The 25,934-nt window shown below is 41.1% G+C and overlaps 1 protein-coding gene across 16 annotated transcripts in view; it reads left to right on the forward strand.

Annotated features, from left to right (window-relative positions):
* The window catches only part of NOX4 (NADPH oxidase 4), a 176,180-nt gene that overhangs the window by 98,972 nt on the left and 51,274 nt on the right, over positions 1–25,934 (forward strand). For 7 of the 16 annotated variants that reach the window (XM_072850751.1, XM_072850746.1, XM_072850748.1 and 4 more), the window contains 6 exons: positions 1,731–1,850; positions 5,351–5,459; positions 6,041–6,109; positions 8,172–8,272; positions 13,362–13,451; positions 15,602–15,660. In XM_072850751.1, the coding sequence (XP_072706852.1) occupies positions 1,731–1,850; positions 5,351–5,459; positions 6,041–6,109; positions 8,172–8,272; positions 13,362–13,451; positions 15,602–15,660 (548 nt within the window). The other 9 variants (XM_072850752.1, XM_072850756.1, XM_072850758.1 and 6 more) reach the window with 6 other exon arrangements.

Raw genomic sequence — 25,934 nt, forward strand, 5'->3', positions numbered from 1 at the left:
CCAATGCTTTCTGATGATGGCTGTGGCTGGCCCAGTGTCTTCTCCCTTTCTCTCCAGGTAGGACTCCAAGAGCCAAGAAAGGAATTTATAAGACAGGGCATAGTTAAGGATCAGCCTGTTTGCCTGCAGATTCATCAGAAAGTAGGTACTCATCTGTGCTCAGATAAGACACTGTAGAAGAAGGAGCCTAACATATGAGGCACCAAGATGTCAGCAATAGCAGAGGTCTGGAAGAAATTTCCTAGAAAGGACCATATTGGCCAAAGACACCCAAACAAGATGTTGTCTTGACTGGTAAGATTCCAAGGGTCAGACCACAAAACTAAAAGAAATGAGATCAGTCTGAGATCTTCAGTTATGGCTAAGATCCAGACCTCAAAAGGAAAGAATCAGATGAGGGTTGGAAGACTTTGTCTGGGAAAAGGGACGTCTCCTCTGCCTGTAATTCTCTGGCTGATGGTATAAAGAAGAAGCTTATGCCCTTTTATTAGACTAATAGTATACCTAGCTTAGTTGTATAATGGTACCAGTATGTGTGTGTGTATAAAAATATATATGTCAGAGCCTTTGTGTGGACTCAGGCCAAAGGTTGATGTCAGTCAGCCTAGCTGGGAGCAAATACCTAGTCAGTGAGCTGCTGAATGCAGTGCTGGTCCCACCAGACTTTCCTGTATTCACTGGTTACCTAAAATGTGGTGATCCAGTGAGCCACTCATACACAGAATGGACCTTGACTAAATGTGCTGTTCAAGTTCTCTTCATAATAGTTTCTAAAGGTGCATCTATTACTGAAGATATATAGTTGGTATTCCATAAGTAGAATAGGGCATAAGCGACTCTTATTAGACGTATTACAGCCAAAAAATTTTGAGCTATCTGTGGATGACCTTGGTCAGACTTTCAGCAGTGTAGGAAAGATTTGGAGGTCAGACTTTTGAAGATGCCTAACAGCCCATTTTTAAATTACAGTCAACTGACTTTCCAGCATTATCTGAAATATTAAAAATGGGTTGGGAACGAGACTCAGTCTCCTAAATGTTCTTTAAAAACAGGCAGACAAAACTATTGTAAGAATGAGAGGCATGAATCAAAGAGGTAGACTCAGTGGTTTTTCCACCTCTTCAGATATCCTGTATGATTGAGATAGGTCACATTGCCAAGGGTGTGGATGTGAAGTGAAGGAGTAGATAGATGTTAATTTGTTCCTCTTGCTCACTGCAGGATGGATATGTCACCTCTTCTTTATTCCATGGAAGCCCTTGAAAAGCATTATGAGAAGCCACGAAAAATAGATTTTTGTACCCCTTTATCCATCTCAGCTGTTTCTGATGCTCAAGATGTGAACCTCCTAGGCAGGGCTAGCCAAACTCTCTTCCTGCTTATGGCTCACCAAGTTGTTATTTTCTCCAGTGCAGCACTTTCTTTGCCCTCTAATACCAGACACAAAGGGCAGTCATAATTTAGTCACCTCCACCTGTTTGATTAAAAAATGGCTTGTCTAATCATGGAATGTGCCAAGAGATTTCATATAACAGTTTTTCATACCACTTGTATGTTTGTTTCTCTCCACATAAAGCTTTCCAGAAAAAAGGTTTTCATATTCTCCATTCCAAGACTAATAAAAAATTGAAACAAATTATTTGTAAGATGTTAATTACAGCCCACTTTTCTTTTCCTCTCTTTGATTTTAGCAGCTTTGTCTGAAAGTGTTCTTTTTGATTTTTCTGCAGACTGTATGTGGATGGACCTTTTGGAAGTCCCTTTGAGGAATCCCTGAACTATGAGGTCAGCCTCTGCGTAGCTGGAGGTATTGGAGTTACACCATTTGCATCGGTACTCAACACACTCCTGTAAGTGAGCTTAAGCCTTTTAAAGGCATTTCCCCCCAATTTACCATAGTAGTGTATGTCAGAAAGACTTTCAGAGTATTTAAAAACTTCCATTAGCATAACATAAATGAATAATTCCTTGGAGAGAGGTAGAGGACTGGGATGTCCCCTGAAGAGCTTAAATCATCTCATACAGGCTTTGTAACCCAAAGAGTTGTGGCAGAGTTGTGCCAGTAATGCACCTGAACTGGGACAGTGTCACTAACCTCTATATCCTGCCACCAGCCTAGCCTGTGATTAATGTAGTCACAGCCATTCAGCTAGACTTGTTCCCCTAGTCCCGACTTAGATGAGGCCATGGACTATATAGTGAGTTTTTGAGAGTCAGGAAGTTGTGACAGTCTTTCTGCTGGAAATGCAGGGCCAGCTCTCCCGGTCTGACTTCTGTAAATGTGTAAGCTTAAGGTTTTAAAGGAAAGGGATCAACTTGGATTCAGATAGCATTAGGATGTTTAACTCCATTTGAAAAGTTTAAATTTTAGGTAAGCCTTTTTCTTTACTTTTTTTTTTTTTTTCTTGTTTCTCTCTCTTTTTTTTTTTTTTTTTTAATTTAAAGCCTTTGACATTATATTCAGACCAAACCTTTCACCTCTTGTTTCCCTGTCACATTGGCAACATGGTTCCCACCAAATCTTACACTCTGTGAAATAGACTTGTTTTTATGATTGCTATTGAATTTTTTTATTATTTTATTTGCTAGATTATTGGCTAAGAGCTCCAGTCACAGGTTAATCACCCCTGTTTCGTAGGCACCATATAAACAGCCAACCAAAGCAGCAAACCTTCCCTGAAGTGTTGAAAGTCTAGCTGGCTTTGGGAGGGTTTCACAACGCACAACTGAAGCATTTGTTCTAAAATAAACATGCCAAGGGCCAACTCTAACTCCAAAGTGAAGTTAAAGCCTGGAATTTAGATGCTGTGCACGTTCTTCTGTCCTTGATCTGGGCTGGACCTGACAGTGCTGAGCGCTTCTGAAAATTATCAGCCCCACCTGTGTCATAGTGATGCAGCCCTTAAAGACCATCTTGGGCTCCCTCATTTTCTTTTCCTGAGAGTGTATTGATCATCCTCTCAAAAAGAGGGTACATTTTGCTGAAAGACTGGGGCCCAGGTGGATAAGATGACCATTTTCCTCGTGATGGATTATCCTTGACAGTGCTTAGCAAAAATGTCACAGATTATAATGGTGGACCAGCAGCAGGTAATGAGATGTTTGCCTCTACCAGTGTGTTATCAGAGGCTGTAGGAACTTGCACAGACATTACCATAGAAGGTTAGTGTCCAAAAGCTTTTGCAATGTCCATTTATCTGGAAAAAGCCATAAATGGGCTTCCAAGCAGCCAATCCCATAGCCTGCCTTTGTAGCCAATCTTCCCCTTATGCACTGTAACATTATACAGGGGAATCATTCTGTGATTCTGGGAAAAAGTAACAGTCTAAGTCTGCTTTCCTTCTCAGTATTTAAACATCAACAAAGCACTGGTTTAGTGGATGTTCTGCCTGTTGTCTTTGCCCTGGCTTAGAAGCAGAAGTTGGCAGGTGTGAACATGCAAACTGCCTTACGATGCCAGCACTGCAGAGCAGCGGGGCCAGTCCTGTTGTGTCAAGGACTTGCGGGTCTGGGGAGATCAGAAGCTTGTTGACATAGTCATTTGTTTCCTGCTCAGTTGTGTTCCTGTTGTATGTACACAATTTAATTCATGCTCCTGCCCTTCCCTCCACTTAACTGTTGAACCCTATTCCCTATTTTTAAGTAAATATAACTTACATTAAGGAAAGCTAGCAGCTTTCATGCAGAAGAGTCCGTAAATAATGGCTATTATTATGGGCAGTGGTAGCATAGAAAGACACAAGAAGTGTTATATACATGTGGATTTGGTTGTAATGGGGGATTGCACCTTTATTGCATAATATATCCATCTGGAGGTAGACCCAAGCATATGTGTCTGAGGAGCTATTTTAAATCCATGCTTGACTTGTTTCATGAAGTATTGCAGTCCAGCCTTTTTGTCCAGCTGCAATGTTTCATCACCGAGAGCCGTGTTTTGTTACTGAGCTACAGTTCAATACAAAATGCCTTGCATTTTTCTCTTCTTTTATCCTTTTTTATGGTGAAAGGCACTTATTGTTCTTGCTACTGCTTATAGTTATCTTGTCACATCTGACCAGATTGTGACCCTTCCTAAGGGCTTGTCTTAGTATAGGCAGTCAGGAAAAGATGGAGGAAATCCTGCTCTGCAGGTCAACAGTTTACAAATAAAAAAGCTGAAATAAGGACTTGAAAGACACTGTACTCCCCAGTCTTAAAGCACTTTTTTTCTCTCTGTGAGGAGTTTACACGAAAAGTGAGCTCTCAGCCGCTACATGCTGCTGAGAATGTCTCCATCCTTTGCTCCTTGGACTTACAGTGGAGGTTAGGGGTATGCAGAGGTAACACAGTGATTGGAGTCATCACTTACGTAGATCTATTAATACAATACCCTTGATGGATATGCCAGCAACCCTAGAGTGTGAAATAATGCACAATGGATATGGTGAGATGTATCATGAAACTTTTCAACTGGGGTTGGCTCCTGGGACTAGCGTTTGAAGTTGACAGGCTATGGTCTTCTCTATCTGAAAATTATTTTAGGAGGAAAAGGAGGAAACAACCTATGCACTGGCTACTTCAGTGATCAGAACAACAGAAAACAGCATTGGCTAACTAAGAAGATGCTTCCTGGAAGTTTGTGCTTTGTTTGAACTCATTAATCATCAGGATTTTTTTCACTTCTGTTTTCTTTCCCAGTTCATCCCAGTCCTTCCTTTGTGCTATATTTGTGGTTTATTTACATTAGAAATCTGACACGAGAGTCCTGTTTTTCTAAATGCAACGCCAGAATCTGCCCGTGACTGCACTTTCCCCAGCAGCATTTTCTGAGAACTATAATATATCACATGGTTCCCTAACACAATGGAGCTCTGATTTGATTTGGTCTTTGTGATTTTGCTAGAGTATTAATTATAATCAACCAGAGCCTTTCACATATAAAGGCAGAATTAAGTTCTGACATTATTGCATTTGTCAATATTTTCCTCTTATGGGTCACTTTATAAACCTAATGAAGAATTGACATAATACACTTGAACTTAGAATGTCTGCTTTGCTTTGAAATAAAAGTTTGGTGATGATGCATGAATCCATATTTGCTGCCCAAATCATCTGTATAGCTGACAACTTCCTAATGCAGAAACAATATCTGTGAAGGGTGTTAGCTCTGTGCTAGAGATTTAATATTCTCAGGATCATCATAATAGGCTGCATTGGTCATTTCAGTGTCTGATGTATCATAGGATGAAGAACAACTTAGCAGTTAGCTTCTAATGGAAATTCACGTTTCCACTAATGAATATAAAGCATCTTAATTAATGTTTCCTTTTTAAATGATAATTTTTAATTACCCAAACATTTTATTTTCAAGTGATGGCTGGAAATGCTATAAGCTCAGAAGACTCTACTTCATCTGGGTGTGCAGGGACATTGAATCTTTCCGCTGGTTTGCAGATCTGCTCTGTATGTTGCATAACAAGGTAATGGGTGTTGCTTGGAGGGATACTGACAACTTAATAAATGCAGAGTATGTCCACACCACACAACTGGCATGCTATAGAGAAGGGCAGCCTTGCTCAAAACAAGCAAGCTCCAGCAGTACTTCTGCTTGGGCTACCTGACCCAGACTCCATTTAGTCTTGGAGCTGCACAAAACAGTTTTGAGTATCTGTCACCAGTATTTCGTTGCTCAGTGTTGCCATGTACCAGTGGTCTGGACACTCATCTGTGAAATTTATGAGATGGAAGAATGTGCAGACTGGGGAGTCTGAGTGGCCTTTAGCCATTTGGCTAGTAGGCAGATTGAGAAGGGAGGGGGATTTACAATTTCGGGTAGATTTTAAGAGCAATGTAGCTTCCTAAAATAATATTTTGTACACAGCATGATGTGCAACATTCTGGAGTGCACGAAGGGGTGCTATGCAAGTGTATCTTCTACATTAAAAAGCTTACTTCACTGATGCTGAAACCCAAGTCTCTCAGGATAGTAGGCACAAGTGACTTTACACTTACATTAAGAGAAGGGATAATTTTTCACTGGTTGTTTTTATCATCCTCCCAGCTTTGGCAGGAGAATCGACCAGACTATATAAACATCCAGCTGTACCTCAGTCAAACAGATGGAATACAGGTATGTGGCTAAATGATGTTTGTAAACCGAACTAGACCTTGGGGTAGTAGACAATGCAAACTGTCAGTCAAAGGCAAAAGGGAATTACTGCAGTTGGTAAAAACAGGAAATGAGGCCATAAACTCAAGTGACTGATTCATTACTAGGGCAAGACAGCAAGTCCATCCCCACAGCATTAAGAGAATCTGGTCTAGTAGCCTTAACTTGATTAGATGTGGGCAGAAATCCATATCTTCCTTTTCTAGGAAGGTCCTTCCAGGCCAGGCCACGGACCAGACAGTTGGCCATGTTTTATGGGAAATCTGCATCATTTCTGGGCTAAGAATCAAAACAAAATAGTTGTAGGAGCTTGCAAGCTCAAATCTTCCTTTCAAATAAATATTTCGAGAGAAACTAGCTATTTTTCAAATCTTTGGATTCCTTTGCCTCAAATATAGACAAAAGTTACAGATCTCTTGATATATAAGACTGGAAATTATACTGAACTGTTGATTGTCATGTGTTACCAACCCCAAAGCCGGTGTAATTCCTCAGATCTTTGCATCTCCCATAGCTATTTATGCTTGCGATCTTCATTTTACACTATTTACCACATGAGCCTAGGCCTGATTCTTTACCCTGCTGCATCTGGAAGCTTTGCATTGACTGCAGCAGGCCCAGAACCAAGCTTAACAACTACTACAAAACATGAAATGCAGTGAGAAACCATGCCCAAAGGATTTTGATCTGCCTGGTATCAGGCATAACCTTCACAGCTCTGGTAGGAACACTATCCAATAGTCTAAATAATGTGATAGCTACAGTAGTTATGAACAGTACTCCACAGATTTAATGGCTGGATGACGTATGTCAACTGGAATGGGGTGCTTGAAAATACCTAATTGATGAACCTGGTATGCAATTGTTAGGTTAAAATTAAAACCCGAAGCAGGACTGCATTGCAATGACACAGCAAGATTATAATAACAGACAATTCAAAGCAAGTTTTCTAATAATGTGTATCAAGCAGCTACTAAATTTATTTAAGTCAAATTTGTTTTAAGTCTTTCTTGAAAGTCACTTTTCTTTTGTGGCTGTTGAACAGAAGTGGCATGAAATTTAATGCTGCTTGTGATTTCTCATGGGGGAGTTAAACTCAGCTCTCCATTGCCATACAGCTTCTGTGTTCAGTGATGTTAGTCCAAAGTGCTGACTGCTACCAAAATTAGGGCAGTTTTGCTTCGTGCTCCCTTTGCTCAGAAGTAGCATGCCTGTGTGACAACAGGGAGCCAAGCCTATCCTTCAGCAAATGCCTCTTGAATATAAAAGGCCAACAGAGGATGACTTAGACCAAGGCTCTGTGTTTGCACTGGTACGAGCAATGTTTCAGGTCACTCAGCAGTGGAGTGAATCTGGTAGCCTAGATAAGATGTAACTTCTCTCTGCCTTTCTATCACATTAGGACAGAAAACCAAAGAAAGGGAATGCCCTGCAATGGATGGGCATTTGACCTTTTCAAAATGCTGGTGAGTTAGCACTGCTGGAATGGGTTGGGATCCATCTAGAGAGCAGTTTTGGCTGCTTTCTGCTGTTACGGCAGCTCAAAACAGCTGGCAAACTACTCTTAGGGAGAAATGTAAGATTTCCCTTGTTACTTTTCCAGACCTAGTCATCTTAATAGTTACTTGTACAAAGTTAAAAAAAAGACTTCAGACAGAAATATGATTTTTGCATCAGCAGTGTTTCTCCCATCTTAGCATTAAAAGCCAATGAGGGAATGAATAATAGGAGCGTGGTTATTGTTTTATGGCTTAAATAAATTGGTTTAAAAGTAATGGGGAGATTAATGAGCAGCTGCATGAGGAACAATGCATAACGAACACCAAGGAGAGCCATTGAAAAGGCAGTGAGCAGAGGTATTGGTGCATGAAATGGCTGCAGTTTTAATCACAACTGTCTGATACTTGTGCTCAGGTTTTACACCTCAGCGATATGGTAAGTCAGCCAATGTCAGAAATGGGAGCCTTGGGTGATATGAGGCAATCTGCAAATCAGGCAGAATGGAATTTTTTGTTTCTTGCAGAAAATAATTGGTGAAAAATATCAAGCTTTAAACTCAAGGCTTTTGATTGGACGACCCCGGTGGAAACTCCTTTTTGATGAAATAGCGAAGTGTAACAGGCGGTAAGTACCAGTCCGTTTGAAGGATGCCACAATTTGAAGGGTGGGGATATTATCTGTTTCCAACTATGCTTGTATGAAAATATTTTTGGGTTTTATCTTAAAGTATAATGTTTAAGCTGCTGATGTTGAAATTAGCTAATATTTTGCTGTGAGAGATAGCCTGTACAAACTGAAACATTTTTTTTTTACACTCAGAACAGTTCATCTTTTCATGCAGCTAGGATGTTCAGTGGCCCAGAAAATAAAAGTAATAGATTTCCATCTCACAGCACAGAGATTGCATATGTTTTTTTTCTGTGGCAATATCTTGCTTGCAACATATGCTTGTTTTATATATAAAGTTGCATTTTTTAAAATTTTTGACTTCTTCTATAATTTTCATGATTTATAGTGCTGGTTTACAAACAGAATGCACAAGGAAGAATCTGGTTGTCCTGTATTGTTTTTATTCAGAGGATATATTGTCTTTGGAGATTCCTGGCACTTTTTTATTCTTTGTTAAGACCTGGCAATGCCTTTTTACTGTGCTAGGCAAACATATTATGGTCTGAAACAAGACAGTTGTAAACCAGAGAAGATATGCGATTAGACTATGGAACGTCTTTGTCCAGATCCAGCTTTGTTGGTTGAGTATTTTACACCCCACTGGCAGTTTTCTGCCTCAAAAGCTGATCTGGTAGAAGGGATTGTGTGAGTCTTCCCTAATTCACTTCTGGTATAGTCAGTGGGGTGGGAGCAAACCACCCTCAGTAGCTGTTGATAGTCATCTGGGTGTAGCAGGTTGAGAGATGCTCTCATGATCCCATTCACATTCTGAACTTTCCCTCAATAACATTTTATCCTCTCTTGCACTTGCAAAGTGAACACCTGCCCATGGCTTATTGACTCTCCTCTTCTGAGGCTGGGTACGACTAAGGGACACTGAGCACTGGCTCTTGAGAAATATTGAGTGCCAATATGTATCACAGTTGGCAACGTAAGCTGCTGACAATACGTGTCTTGGATTCAGGTCCTAGAGGATGTTGTGGACAGGATCCCTTGCTAAGATGCCCAAAGGCTGCTACAGAGGGACATCCCTAGTAGGATTCTCACACTGTGCAAACAAGTCTCACTTAGAGAAGGGTTTTGTAGTAAAGAACCATGGGAAAGAAAGGGAAATAGAGAGGTCAGAGAAGCAAGTTGACTCTCTGGCTCAGAGTCCTCTGCGTAGAGGAGTGTTGACCTTTTATGCTCCATTCTAGTGCCTTTTTTGTTTAACTCTGTGAATGCAGTTTTAAAAGATGAAAATGATGAGGTTTCTGCTACTTCCTTGCAAGGCTGTAAGTGCACATAACATAGATGAAGCTATTAGTGGTAGTCATACTTGCTTTTTCTTTTGTGCTTTCCATCGCATTACTCCTAATTAGACTTCAAGTACCATTTCCTCTGCATTTCCACATTAGGTCTTTAAATTGTGCCACCATTTCCAAGCAAGGTGTCTTTTAGTACCTAAATAATATTCTGACTTTTGATTATCCTGAAGTTGCTAAGATGTAGGCTTCCTCACCCTTTGTCACCCCTTTATCAGGGTTTATAGGTACAGGTCTGTATCGATAGATATAGTTGCATGTAACATGATAGACAGTAGTGCAACCTATAGCTCAGCTATCCCACAAAAAATTACCTGTTGTAGGTAAATATTCTCCCTGTTTCCCTGCACAAGACGGGAACTTCAATTTTTCTGTATAGTCCAAGTCTTCCCATCTCCTGGTCTCCTTCTAACTTTATTTCAGTTCTTATTTCTCAGTAGCTTTCCATCTAAATGACCCTGCTACAATACAGAGACACCGAAAAAAAAAAAAAAAAGCAGGGCAACCAAGTTGTTTCTAACATCTGGTGCCAGTGTTCAGGCTTTCACATGTATTTGCAATCATCTCCTTGGGCTTGTTTATGGGTAGCCAAGATATTTTCCACTTTTTATCTTGTGTTTTTAGTAAAAGCTGCACATAAATAAACAAGCAGCTGGCAAACCTTTCATCGGTTTAGCCATCTGATTGGTTTGTGGTTTGTGAATTGTTGCTGCTGTTGCTGTTTGGGTCCCAAGTAAGCAAAGTGCATTTGTAAGTGTCTGAGCTTTGCCAGACTTTCAGAGCGTGACATGGGACAACCCGGCATCAGGTTCCTGATTCTTTCTTCTGGACTAAGAGGAGCAGATGCGTGCCATCTACTGTTGATGTTTTATATGACACCCGCAGACACCCGCACCAAGGATGTGCATTGAGCTAGTTTATATAATAAATTATTGGTCTTGTTTTTCATGCTCCCTTTTTGGGGATGGAGCAGCAGCCTTGTTTCTGTTCAGTTGTCTCCTGGATGAAAGGCTTATACCATGCCTTGGCTGCCACGCTTTCTCAATTTTGCTTAGTTCAAATGTCTGCGTGCTTTTTTCCAGATGGAGACTGACCTAGAAAAGGCATGAATATCTGTAGGAGAGGAAGGCGTGGAGCACCATGATACATTTCTTGTGCACTATAAAGGAGAAATGTCTCTCTAGGAACGAATATGGGATTTAAAACTGGAATATTTAAAGTCCTGACTCTGTCCCCTCTAGGTCGCAAAGTATTTCACCTCTCCCTCACCTCCTGCTGTTCATAAAATGGATGTAAGAATACGTGCTGACCTACTCATCCCATAGGAACACTGAGGAGTTATTTGCTTAGTGCTCTGAATGAGTAAAATCCTATATTAATGTTTATAATTATTACAAAAAATAGCCTATAACACGGTTTCTCTAATTATAAACATGTTAGTGGTGTTTCAAAGACATTATGCCTCAGCAATACCTAGCTGCCTGTTTTCATCTGAGCAACAAGATGAGTCATTGACCCAAACAAGCGGTACACAATTAAAGCCCATCAGCTCAGGGTAGTAGCGTGCTGCTCCGTGTAGTAGCTGCTTTCAGCCGCCTGCCTGCTTGTGTCCCAGCAAGCAGGCAGGAGCCAAAGGAGGCAGGGAGGAAGGTATCTGCAAGCAGGGAAGTGGGGGGCATAAGTGGGGGAGGATGTGGGGCGTGAACTGTGGGAGGTAAGTAGTACATGGAGGGATGTCCAGAAATGATGCTGATGGTGGGTATCCTGGGAAGGACGTTTGAGAGCCTCTGGCTCACCGCATGGGGCAGTGGCTCAGCTGGGTTTCAGGAGACCTTCTTAGTCAGCCACGGGTCTCTTGTGTGACCTTAGGCAAATCATTTAACCTTTCTGTGATTCTGTTTACTAGCCAAAAATTCTGTGTACCTTGGAAGGATGTTGCTGGTATGGGAATACATTAGCTCTATGCGCTGCTTAGACATGTCTGTGCTTGGGAGGCCATATATGTGTAATGAAAGGGAGACAAATGAACTCTTTGGGTTTTATTTATCAGTTGTCTGTACTAATTAGGCTAATGAAAACAAGCAACAACATTAATTCTCTCAATTAAATACGCAGTAGAAAACAGATTCTTGCTGGCAGCTCATGCACCCTTTTTCTCTACTGTGTACAGATTAGAGGGTGTTCAGGTTCTGCAAGTGCTGAGGAATCTTATTTGAGAGCAATGAGCAACAGTGTTCTCATTATTTCTGCAAATCCAGCCACCAACACAACACCCCTTACCATTAAAAGGAGTACTGCTAATCGATTTACATCAGAGCGAGAAAAGTACGAGTTGTGAATATTTGCTGTGGATTGATACGAGAGATGATGTAACTGAAGGCAGTTAAAGTCAGCGCTGTAAGGTACCTGCGCAAGGACACCATTGCAGTTAGTTACCTGCGTAACTTTGTGATGCTTTTTGGTGTTTGAGTCCTCAGTTGTACCATGCCAGTGTTGCTGTGCACTGGTACAGCACGGACTGCCACATTATTTGGGCTGCTGCATCAGGCACATACACTTGACACTATGCATCAAAGATTTCTTCTTGTATGTGTTAGTTTCCTTCTCTCACCAAACACATACAGAGGCAGCTTTAAACTGTGCATTTGAATATCCTGCATGTGCTAAGATATTTTATATTAAATAGTTACTGGATAAAATACTGAAACAGTCCTGGAGTCAGGGACCAGAACTCAAGTCTCCAGCCTCTTGGTGAGTGCTGTAGATCACAATAGTTAGAGCCATGTTCCCTCTTCCGTGCTCTCTCTCCATCCCAGTAAATCTTTAAGATCTTTCTCTGTAATGGCACAATTTCAGCAGGAAGATGAAGAATTTTTTTTCATTATATAGAAGAGACAGCACCGCATCCTCATCCCTGCTCCTTCCTTTCCTTTCTCCTCATCTTTCAAAAAAGGGAGATGATGAATATCATGAGTGCTTCAGTCCTGCTGTTGTGGATGTGCCCGTTCTGATGCTGGCTACTGTTCTGAGCCCTTAGATGCTGTATGACTGTGATTCTGACTTATACCCTGTGTTTAAGGTGACCAGAGAGCAAAGAGCTGTCGTCAGTGGAGTGGAAAGTGTGAAAAAGTCAGGTTAACTAATGCACCCGGGCTGATAGCTGTGGATGATGAACAAGGGTCATATTCTGTGTTTGGCTTTTCATAAGACTTTCCAATACAGCTGTTGAAGGAAAGATTACATGCTAATGTGAAACTAAAGTGGTAAAATTATTCTGCTGCTGCCAGAAATAATCATGGGTTAGTAGTGCTCTGTTTTCATTAGTGTAACGAATCACCGTTAGTGACTAGATCTCCTACTGGTGTAAATCACGAGTTACACTAATGAAGTCATTACAGTGAGACACATTTTTAACAAAAAAAGTGATTAATCATAGAAAAAATTAGAGTGGGACGTAGTAATTTTTCATCAGTTGGTGTCTTGAGACTAAGATGAGGCACTTTTATCTAAGAGTTATCTTAGTCAAATAAGTAATAGGGCTTGTTGTGGGGATACTTGGGAGAGATCTGGTGGCTTCAGTAATACTAACTACATGATCTAGTGAGCTGTTCTCACCTTAAAATCTATGCATAGTTGGCTTATGTATAATACGCTGAGGCCAGAATCCAGTTCTGTCTATGGTTAGAAGTTACTGTTTATTTGCAATGTCATAACTTTTTTTCTTTTTTTTTTTTTAACAGGAAGACCATTGGAGTTTTCTGTTGTGGACCAAACAAAATCTCTAAGATACTTCACAAACTGAGCAACAGCAGCAACTCTTATGGGACAAGGTTTGAGTATAATAAAGAATCCTTCAGCTGAAAGTCTGTTGGACTAGCAAGACTCTCTAGAAGATAAAAGTGCAATTTTTTGTTTGTACAACTTAAAAGTTCAGCTGTGGTTTAAACAGACAGAAATGTACCAAAGAATAGCACAGATTTTCTTATTTATGATTATTTAAGACTTTGGAAAATGATGGGTACAGCAGTATACCAACAAATAATAAGTGCTTATGCTGAAAGCCAAATGCGCTCACACAATATTTGCGGCAGAGGAGATTCTTTGGAGTTGTTTCTGTTAATTAAAAAGTACAGAAGCTGGGGAGCGACACAGTTGCTTTAAAAGCTGATGGAAGAAGAATCTGTGGAACATCTGAACTTCTTCCACTTCAGTCCTCTGAAGCAGGATCAGTAAACCAAACCCCAGGTTAATCCAAATGACAAAACGTAGTGTATTACAAAGACCCGTTGCTTTTGTTGGTATACAGATCTCATGGCTTTGGGGTGGAAATACTCCATATTAAAGATTTTATACATTGCAGAATTGGGATTCTGTATTTAAAATATAGTGTTACTGTCACTAATCTACTTCTGTAATGGATGTGAATATTTGCACCCTGAAGAGGTGGAAATATTGGGGAAGAGAGGGTGGAATATGGGGAAAGATATAAGTTAAGCTATGGAAAAGTGAGCACAACTGTGTAGCACCTGTGGGCAGACTCTGCTGTGATGTAAATCGCAGACTCTGCTGTGATGTAAATCACAGCCTTTTGGCAAGCAAACAGCTGTACATGGAGAACTATCTTGCATTGATTCAGCATTCAGTGAGCTTGCAAAATAAGTGTGATTTATGCAGTCACAAAGATGGAGCAAGAAAAGCAATTAACAGGAGCAGACAGGATATGATGTTTTATTATACCACATGCTCAACATGGAAGTTGCACTCATTCTGCACTCACATGCCTTGAATGTCAAATACTTCAAGCATTCAGATGCTCTTACTGATTACTTTGCAATGCGGCAGGTTGAAATCCAATTTTAGAGGTGCCAGAGTATGTTTGGTTGACTGTGATCCTTTGAGTACCTTCCCTGAGTCACTCTTGTTTGCACTGATGTCACTGAAAGCAGGATCAGGCCAGATCTGCAGCAGAGTAAGAACGAAGCCTTCATTACTGTGGCTTTTTGCATCATGTGTGCAGATAGAAACTTTGCAGAAGCTGCAGTATGGTTTCAGTATGTTCCAAAGGGGAGGATCTGAAACATCTAAATTTAATCTCCCCTTCCCTTCTCCTCCCCACAGCTGTTTTCCGCTCTGCTCATAGTTGCCATGGAAGGGCTAGAGGTTGAAACAGGCACTTTAAAACTTTTTGGTTCTGAGGAGCAACTTTTTTTCTTCCATCCAATAGCTGATCCAACTTCCTTTATTTCTTCTTTACCCCCTTTACCTTATTTTGCTGAGAAGAAGACATTGAAGCAGGAGTCAGGCACTTAGCTTGCATAAACAGGCGTCATTCTAGTGCATATTAATAGAGCAGCGTCGCTTTACACATGCTGAAAATCTGCCCCTTAATCTCCAGCAGAAGCTTGGGAGCAATACCCTGTAGTGTTTGCAGCACACACAGACGGAAGATGGCTCAGCATCTCTCATGCCTGTGGTTCACCTGTATTTAGCACAGTGCATTTGATTCAGTTTATGGCTTTCCAATGAATACCTTTTTTATTTTAGTAGGAAAGATACTAATTTTCAGCTCATAACACAAACTCTGTACAGGGGTCTACAAGTATCAGTGTCAGTGTTCAGAGGGAAGCATTTTTCTAGGAGGTGGTGTATAGGCATGTGGTATGTGTAACTAGTGAAAATGAGTTTGGTCTTTGCCTTGGCAGCTTCTGCTCAGGAGTTGCCCGCAGCGGAGCAGCAGGGTGGAGGTGCATCAGTGAAGCCACATGGAGACATGTTCCTCAGTGTCTGGACTTTGCACTGAAGTTTTTACCACTGGCTCTGCCCAATTTGAAATGCAGGGGGGAAGGAAAGAGCGAGAGATGGACGTATTCCTACTGATGAGAATTCTTGAAGTAGCCTAGAGGAGAGAGAAGCCAAAATAGAAATGCAGTGTGAGATGGGAGCCTACATTGCAGCTACTGATTTTAATTTTTTTTTTGAGGCTGGAAGGATCCTTATTTTCCCATTGGATCTCATTCATCCATCACTGTAAAACTGGAGGTATGCAGAAATGATTAGATCCTTTTTAATCATTATTTCTTTCTAATACTGCCTGTATAGGTTTTATGATAAACATAACACTGATGGCAAAATGCATAGTTATCGGGTATTGCCGATACTGCAGGCTTTTTTGTTTGCTGGCAGTTAGCTTAAAACATTATTGAGATCATGACTGCATCTATTAACCACAACCAGACAGTGATCTTTTTCCTCTTGTTTTAGGATCTACTATCTAATGGTTTTTAAATACGGTTTAGAGTCATCTAATCACAATGTTGTTTGTGGTTTCACATCTCCTCTCTGATAGATATCGGTTCCATTACCGTATAATGAGCAGCGAGTTTTGTAGTTAGCTCTGTGCTAAAACAGATTATATTTTCTGGCTCAGCTCCTATATAGGTAGCGCTTTATAATTAAAATAATAATACCAGTACTGTGCTCTTGTTCTGCATTGTAGCAGGAGCTGACGCTGTGTGTAGGCACGTTAAATGCCTGTTGTTACATTAAGCAGTGCTGTCAGAGCAAGATGCGGGCAGAGTCAGGGTCTCCTCTTTCTGCCTTTGTCCTGTACCCGCCTCAGCTGAGCCACTTGTAAAACAGGCTTGGGACTGTCTACCTTTCTGGAGCGTTGTGAGGCTTAATCAATGTTCCGGGATCACTTCAGTGCACCTGCAGTGAAAAGGTCTGTCTAATTGCTATGCAACTGTATTTGTGTTTTATTTTGTATAAAGCTTTGTCTGACCAAACCTCTCTGTCGCTCATATGAGTTATCACTAGACCAGGTGAGGGTGAGTTTGGGGAAAGGCTAAAAGCCTCAGTGGCTTTTTTCCTTTTCCTTGAGCTATGCTTTTTAGAGGGGCAAAAAGTTGAAGGGTTACTGACTGTGACTTGGCTTCAGGAGGGGCAGATGTTATGATAAATATGGCCTTTCTACAGGCTGCATTGTCCTTGCTGCTTCTGAGTGTGTCTCCAGCTTGCAAAACTGAGCCAAGCCCTCTTTGAAACTCCATGGCTTTTTTATCTGTAAGCCAAGTGTATATGAAAATATAGCTCTGTGCCAGGCAAGTAAGCGAAGGCTGACAGCACTTAATTCCACATTTACAGATCAACCGGATTTACGTAATTGAATGTCTCTTTATGCTTTAAACTGAGTCCTGTAAGTGGGTCTGTCATAAGTGTCCTGCTGGCAGGGGAAGGATCCCACCATGTATTCTGCCACTTCTCACTCAGTCTGTCACAAAACTGCAGACCCCTCAGTGTTTGCTCAGCGGGGCCTTTGCATTTTATTCATCATAAATGTTTCAGGACTTTTCTTTAAAACAGAAGTGTTTTCATGTCATGATGGAAACCAAGCCCTTTCTCTGCAATGGAAATCCAGCCCTCATACAGCAGTGTGAGACTCAGGGCTTTACACAGCTAGATTAATCAGATTTACCTGAGAAATCCTATTCCCATAGGACTGAGATTACGTGTGTGAGTAAATGTTCAGTGCTGTAGCAAAGAGCTGCAGAGGTGAGCCCTGATGGAGTGTGGGAAGGCCTGATGAGGATCAACCTTCACCTCTGAAGTCTGCAGGACAGCCCGTCCCTCCATGATTATTCCAGCCCTGAGTTTGGAGCAACACTTCCCTATTGCAGCATATGGTACTAATAGCATGTGAGTTCTTCCTTGGTCTTTTATCTGCTCTTCTAGGATGCAGGACTTAAAGGAGTATGAGAGATCACTACATACAGCCTTGAACCTGGGCTGGGGAGAGGACACCAGTGCGTACCACAGATGCCTAGCTGGTGACTGCACTGCTTAGGATAGAAAGTTTAAGCCAAATCCATTTTTCTGCAAAATGCCAATTGTTTTGCTACAACAAACTAGAGAACAGTTGCTGTAAAAGGAAATGAGATAAACCCTCTCTCTGTTTGAAGACTCCTGCCCACACAAGCCTGATGTGAAGATGTGTATGAAAGCACTGCGCACATTCAGCTTCCACTAGCGCTGCGGTGCACACACGTGGCATCCCGGTCACAGGCTTACTCCCTCAGCACTGAATCCCCATCATTTTCCATGGTTGCAGATCTTCACCTGTCTTGTTAGCAGATGTGCCTTGCAGGTGAGAGAAATACTACATATGCTTGCATCCATGCACAGAGTCTGATATAAGCACGGAGCAACCTGTGAGCATGCCTTGCAGCCAGTGCAAGCAAGTGCAGCGTCATCCCTTTGCTTCTAATGCTTCTTGCACACAGGTGACAAAACGATTTGGAGCTGGCTGAGAAGGGACAGATAATACGAGTGGCAGACCAGCCGTGTTGGGAACAGTAATTCAGCTATAACAGCCTAACAGAGCGGAGAAGTAATGGCTTGGTAAGAAATTTGCTTTTAGAACAGCTGCCTAAGAGAAAAGCCTCTTCTCAACACTAACGCACCAGGTTATAGTTTCAAACTACAAGATGTTGCTTAGAGAAGCAGGCAGGAGACTAACTAGTCATTGCCTATAGCAGTTCAAGCCCTGTAAGTCAGAGAAGAAACATTGTTACTAAAATGCAATGTTTACTTGTTTAAAAAATAAAAGGGCTTCTGGGGAGATTAATTTTCATTTCAGCCTGGCAATCATTTCATAAACATGCCAGTGTGATTTAAGACAAGCTGTATCTGTTCTTCTCTCGATTATGCATCTTATTTGTCTGCAGATTTCCCACCCCTCACAAATAAAACCAGTTTTTATTGTTTTAACAAAGAGGATTTAACAGCAAGGTTTAATCAAAAATGCCACTGGTGCCCATGCTGAACTGAGCTTTTCTGCAATGAATGTACATTTTTGGGGGATATATATAATACAGCTGATGACTCAACTCTGAATGGTGATTTGGGGTTTGCATCGTCTCTGCTGCTGGTGTATTTCATTAAGGTCACTATAGTGATGCACTGGTGAAACGCATGGAGCTGAAAAGAGACTTTTCATTCCCATAAAGAACCTGATATTTTTGTGTCTGTACTAAGCATAATAAATCCCAGAAAGTCTGGAATTCCTTTGTAGGTATAGTAGATTAATTAGCCATCATCTTTTAGGGTTGAACCCCGAATCCTCTGCTGGGCTGACTTGTATAATTAATGCTCTTACACAAATGTTTTGAGCAGTAAATGCTGCTCCTTAAAGGGCTGGAGGAGTATTTGTGAAGGTTTAATATCCTGCTAGTTGTATCACCCATGTTGTAAGAGGGATGTGATCTGTTTTGGTACCATGGAATGCTGTGCACTTCCTCTGATGTTATGAATATCTCCAAACTTGCAGTGGATGCTCAAGGTTTGCCGTGCCTGAATTGTTGTATTCTCTAGAAGGAACATATTTGTAAGAGACAGCTTCTGGAGCTGTACTAACAGCAGTGGATCTGTCCCATTATTACAGGGGCATGGAGAGAAAGCTGGAGAAAGCCACCCATCCCAATTGTAGATTGCCTCTTAACAGAGCCCTTGGATTTCTGAGGATGTCAGACCTTGCAAAAAATATTTACATGCAGTCTGTTTCTTCCTGGCAAAGTCTGTCCATCGCACAGCCCAAAATCTGCACCTTCTTCCCAATGATCTGTACTGTTACACCAGGAGGGGGAAGCCAAGAGTAGCTCCTGAAGCTTCAGGTAAACTGCGGTCAACTGAGGAGCAAACCAAGGAGGGCAGAAGAGGATGATGAATGCTAGCAATGAACAGGATGAAATATTTTGAACCTGGGAGAAAAGGGGAAGGAGGGAGACTTTCTTCTTGGCTTCTCAACTTTAGAAATTAAAAGCAAGCCCTGTTGTCTAGATGTGGATACAAAGTCTCCCTGGGGTTTGAGAACAAACATATGCAAAGGCATTGCCTTTCTACGCACAACTTGGTGCTAAAGCGCAGAAGAGAACTAGTATATGTAGCAAACATCTTGGAAATAAGCAATTTGTTTGAAATAGATCCACCATTGACTCTTCCGACTTAGCCTGTTTCAAAAAGCATCTACTTCTGTTGTGCAGCTTTGGGGTTGGGAATAGCTTTACCTGTTAACTCTTTTTCACCAAAATACTGGAGTGTATAGTTCTCTGTGCTAGCTGTAAGTAGCTTTGACAGTTCAATAAATAAATTTTGTGTTCGTTGCTGCTGACCCTAGGTAACGACAGCCTTGAGGATGAGAAGCAGTGTTACATAAATGTCTAGTGTACATAGCAACACTGAGAAGAGAGACGCTGCTGCATTGCTTTTGGTGCACCAGTCACACATTAAAATTCTGTCATTGCAAGGTCGCGTTGCTCATCTCATACTCTACAACCTTGGGGAAGAAATTTGAATGAGAGGTGGGGGTGTAAAAGTGAAAACTTCCTCCTTGTGCTATAACCAAGCATATATTCATTGACAGCAGGGCATTTCTTTTGATTTCAAAAGAGCATGCCATTTCTTTTTCAGGGATAACGGATTCCCTCCTGGTGCTGTGTAGTGGTGTTTGCATGTTAGAAATGTAACACAGTGATAACGGGTTGCTTCTGAATTGAATAAATAACGCCTCTGAGCCTTTTCTTCTCCCTTTAATTATCTGAGAGAAATGCAAAATGCCAGAGAGCATACAGAGTGGACTGTGTCCTGAGCTGCACTCAGTACAGCCTGGTTAGGAATGCTGCGCAGAAACTATGCAAGCTGCTGGGAAGAGGCGAGGTTTCAGGCAAAGAGGAAAACTGTTTTAAGGAGAAACACAGCAGTGATGCATGATCTGTAGTCAGAAGCAGGCCATGTCACAACATTGGCCATCACATCTTTGAACAGTGCTGAGTCAGAGCCTATCCTAAAGGTACACTTTGGCATCAGGGAAAGTCGAAGGCTCTCGGGTTGAGCCTGCACTGTGAGACGAAAGTAGGTTTAAATGCAGGTGGTTGAGCCACCTGTGTGCATTTCCCAGCTTGGAGCTCAGACCTGTCATATCTGAAGGTGAATTGTGTAGACAATGAGCTGGTCTGATTCTTGAGTGCAGTCTCAGTTGTGTGGTTAGCTGAGGGTATGGACATACCCTTTGTATTTCTGTGGCTTTGTAGAAGCACGTTGTTCAGGGACTGGGGAGCAAGGTATGTTATTGTACGTCATTAGGTGTTACATGCTTGAAAGCATGTACTGTCTAGAACAGATGATGATGATGGTGAATGCCAGCTTCCACTGACAACTGAATATACCCTGCCCATATTTGCAGTAGTGTTCGTGAGGAATAAATGGCAAAATCTCTGCAGAGAAGATACAAGTGCTGTGGTTTTCCTTTATTGTGTCAAAACAACGTAATTAACTGTTAAAAAATATTTGATAAGAATGTGAAGATTCACCTATGGCGTTATTGGTTTTGATTGCTTAAGCACTTGTAACTGTTTAATATATGTTCTTTGAGAAAAACATAATGTCCCCAAGCAGAGCTTAAAAACGTGGCTGAGGTGTAACTTGGCAAAGAGTCTCCATCTGATAGTGAAGTATCCTTGTCTGTTGAAGCTGGATGCATTGGTGCTTTCATTAATCTCAGTCTAGTCCCTCTCTGTGGAAGACTAGTGGGAGCTGAGCTTTCAGATCCATCTCTTCCTCTCCACATACCCTCAGCCTTCATCTAGAGATGTGCTCTAACCTTTGGATCACTGGAAACATCCTCATACATATGTCACATAGTCCTCCTTTTGCACTCTTCCTCCCTCCATAGCACATGTTGTGTCAAGAGGCTTCTCCCACCCTCTGCTTCCCTTAACTCTGGAAAACACCACTTTGGGAAATGCAGAGGTCCTCAATTTTAGTCATAGCATACAGCAGCCTTTATAACCCTCCTAGTGTACACAATCAAATGGGGGTCTTGTAGTCACTTTGATTAGCTTTAGGAAGGTGATGGGTTGCAGCATCCCAATGCTGGAGATGCTTTTTAGAATGAGAGGGGGGGCAGTGCCACAAGGACAGCTATGTAGAAAATGGGGAAAACTCATAATAGCAAAGATTATATCATCTTCTGAATGAGAATCGGGGATTTGGTTTTGTGAAAGTCAGATCGTTTGTGGCCATCACTGAAATTAAGTCATATATCTGCTTTCACACATAGGCATTTCAGGACAGCGGGCAGTGATGGAAAGGGTTGCTTTTTTCAATTACATTCTCTATTTCCATACAGCCCCTAGTTTATCAACTGCATATGAATTCCTCCTTTCACTGATTAAATATTTCCTCGCCTGGTTTCTTTGCTTCAGGGAACTTGAGAGCTCATTGTTTATAAAGGGAAAGAAGAAGTATTGTGCTGTTAAGCAGACAACTCCCAACACATATGTTCTGCTCTGCATCTTTGAGAAGGAGACACTGATGCTTCTGTGACTGCAGAAGGGCAGAACTTTCACTGAGATTCAGATGTGACCAGGACCCTCTTCCAGGATTCATATGTTGATGAAGCTCTTATTAATTAGCTTTTTCTGAAACAAGTTGCCTTAGCCCATATGTGCCAGGTTGTGAAACCCTTAATCCCACTGAGTTTTTCTCTCCCTGTGTTCCTTCTAATCACTTGCAAGAGCAAATATGATGAAGCACATTTCGGTAAGAAATTCTTCCCTTGACCTGTGATAGTTGAGGAGAAAAGTAATAATTGTGACATTTTTCCTCAAACGGATGTCCAAAAAGATACTTTGACTGGGCCAGCTATATTAGTTCCATAATGTGCATATGGGGTTTTTTTCATGCTCTATGGTTTTACATTGTTTATATAAATATATTTTCATTTCAGAACAAAAAAGCAGAACAAAAAAGCCCAAAAAACTTTTTACTTGGGAAATGTTAGCATGTCCAAAACTTGTCTGTTTTAAAAAAATTCTTCCAAGATGCTTAGAAGGAGAGCGGCAACCAGCTGGAAAAAACTATTATTTTCTAATGGCAAAGCATTCTTTGGGTTTTTTTCCTTTCCAACCTTCATTAGTGAAAAGTAGTGTTCAAACTAAGCAATACTACCACAATCTGAGCTTCAACAAGTGAATATCTTCCTTTTAAAGTAAAGCATCTCTCCAGGATCATGTCTACACTGTCATCTGAACCTTCAAGGCAATGTCTGCAGCAGGTCCAGACTTGGGTTGCTCCATAACTGGAGCCCAGAGGCTGAGCCGGCCTCTGGGGACTCGATGGACTCTTGGGCACACACCAGCCCTCCCATGAGAGAGCTATGTGTACTGAGGGCAGGGAGCAGGTTGAGCATTTAGCCTTCTTTAGCCACAGCTTATGTTGTCTCACAATGGTTTCTGAGGTGATGAGGATATAGAGTTAGGAATTATACTGGAAAGGAAGAAGGCAAATGGTCCATTTTTATCTCACATTAGATAGTTATTTGGGGCTCATAAGCCATGTGAGAGTTTGACATGGTAAATGTCCCAAGAACTGGGCACACTAGTACAAACGTGGGTATCCTGAAAAGACTGTGATCCCACCAGTCAAAAGACTTCTTTGAACCAGAGTGCTACACAGGTAGAAAATAATTAATCAAAATCCAGTCTCAGGAAGGAAGATATGGACCCCAGATTTTTTGCCATCCCTAAAATTTGAAAAAAGCAATAAACTAAGTTCAGCTTTCCAGTTTTTTGTTTAAGAAATAAGTCTTGGAAGTAGTTCTTTCCAATTAACATGTATAATGTGATAGAAAAAATGAATGCCCTATCTTTTCTGTAGTTGCAGGTCTTGACTTTTTCACTACTGACCACATTCTTCCCTCACTCTTTCCTGTCCCAAAAGAAAGAGGCCAGAAAATTTGTTCTGAATTTCCAATTTTGTAATTATATATTTTTTCCACTAGAGCTGAAGTAAAAATGATGTATTAAAAAGGAAAGCGGCATTTACTTTTCTATCTCTATACAGTGTGCAAGATAACAATTTTGGAAAATACTAGCATAAATGTCCACAATTTTGAGTACTCAATGGTCTTTTCAGAGATGCCTGTTTATATTAATGTAATTTCAATCTGTTCTTATGGTTTTATAGATCAGGATGTGGTACAATTCTTTGAAGAGAAATGTCTGCTTAGTTTCCAAGTGGAACAGAAAGCAAAATTTGGTCCTGAACTTTCATTTTTTAATTTTTTCCCCCAGGCTTGACTTTAAGAACAAGAATAGTACTTAGGGGGTTCCTGCCCATAACAAGTCATACTCTTGTCATATGAAACAGGCCATTTTGTAGCTTCAGCTTGCTGCCCACCAACACAACAGAGGAACTATATTTCACTGGCTGGAAGGATTTAAATAGGTCGCTATTGTAACTGCATGCCTCATAAACCTTCAAAGAGTAAGCAGTAAGCTTTTTGACTCTGCTAGTTCCCATCAAACGAAGCAAAGCTTTTACCAGTTAGCTGTATAATAAGGCAGAGCTAGAAAATTGATCATAAAAAAAAGCTTAGGTTTTTTTTTCTCTCTCTTTCTCTCTTTTTTCTGAGTCCTTTGGGGTTTTTTTCTTCTCTTTTTCCTCAGTCATGTGCAGAAATCTTTTCCCATTAGTGTCCCTTTCTTAATTACACAGGGTTGTGAGGGTAGGTGCAAACCATTGGCTAAAAAATGGATCAGACAGGGAGGAATCCAGGGCTCTATCCCATTATCTTACAGAGTTTCCTTACCAACCAGTCACTCTGCTTAGGATTTTCAGAGTAACATGAAGAATTCATGTTCGCTGAGATTTTGATACCCAACTGCATCAAGTTTCTTTCTAAAATCCCACATTCTTTTTGCCTACTTGTAAAATGGTGACAGTCACACCTGATGAAAAGAGTTTCATGGGTTTGCCTGGCAAACAGTCCTTCATTTCAAATTTGTTTAGTTAAATTGCAAAATCCTGGTTGCAGTATGGAAAGGATGCTTCTTCCCAAAAATACTAGACTGAATTAGCCCTTTTATCTTAATGGCAATCCTGAAAAAGTATTTGGCTGCTGAGTTCTGTTGCTGTTCAGATGTTATTTCTACATTCTGTTATATTAGCAGGACGCCCTAATGTGAGTTTATGTCTCTTACTGTATTTGACAAAGCACCATACACGTATTCATCATGTAATTATGGCACTGTACTCTCAAGGTATTTACAGGAAGCTTCATGACTTTGGAATAAACAACCATTCCAGGACTGAGCAAAACACGGTTGAGTTGCTGTTTGTGACCTGGTTTTAATTAATGACATACTGCTTTAATCATGGAAGCATTGTGTATCTGCATGTGTGCGTAGGTATTACTGCTGGCAGGGGAGGCTGGGATTTCACTGCTTAAACAGGGGCTCTAATACTGTTTGAGATGCCCTGGCTAGCTGACACATCCACACAGGGTGGCCAGATATGCTACAGGAGACCCATCATCCTCTGGAACGACAGCAGGAAGCTGGGTAGGATACCCGAAGTACCAAGATTGTACTAGGCACCCTTGTTTAGCCACCCAGAGTCATTTTTCTGACTTAAAACATTAGGCACATGCTTACTTTGTATGCCACCTCTTGACATTTCTGATAAATCCAGATCATTTGAAATGAAGGACTGAGACAAATATATTATTTTGGTATCTTTGACTATGAGACCATCTCAGAAGCAGAATGAATTTATCTCATTCTCATACACAGTCATCCCACCACTGGAACTTGGAAGAACATCAGTCCTCTGCACTCTGCGTGTCTTTGTTTAGAGCACAGTGGGAACAGAAAACAGCACCTGCCTGACCCTAGCCCACCAAAATCAATGATGAACAAAGTTCCTTCCCATACCAGAAGTGTGTAGAAATCCTTCCCACTTAAGATGAGCACTTGAGAACTTGACTGAGTGAAACAAAATCTGGGCATTTTCTTCAGTCTGCTCAGTCTGGTAAAGCATTTCACAGTGTTTTATCTGAAGCACCTGCTCAGACTGTACTGCTTTTGATAGATCTTAATGGAGAGCTGATATTCTATTATGATATTCAAGACACTACTGATTCTACAGCAAATCTGAAAGAATTGCTTTAAAACTCATGATTCACTTCCCAGTAATGTGGTTGGGGTCTTTCTGGTGCACTGCAGACCAAAGCACCCACTCAATCTTTCTACAAGACGTCGAATGTCCTGGTAGCTGTCCACCTAATAATTTCGGCATTTGGCAGGGTTGTGGTTTTTTTAGGAAAACTACATGTGAAACATGGATTAATACAAGTGTGCAGACTTCTCTGAGATTTTTCAGAATTGCTGTCAAAAGTTCTTGGTAATTATTTATTTTTGAGAAGTAAGGATACACAATTAAACTGCATATATTAATCTCAAGGTTGTATCTTTCGCTTT

The sequence above is a fragment of the Ciconia boyciana genome, chromosome 1, assembly GCF_034638445.1.
Source record: "Ciconia boyciana chromosome 1, ASM3463844v1, whole genome shotgun sequence".
In the NCBI taxonomy this organism is placed as follows: domain Eukaryota; kingdom Metazoa; phylum Chordata; class Aves; order Ciconiiformes; family Ciconiidae; genus Ciconia; species Ciconia boyciana.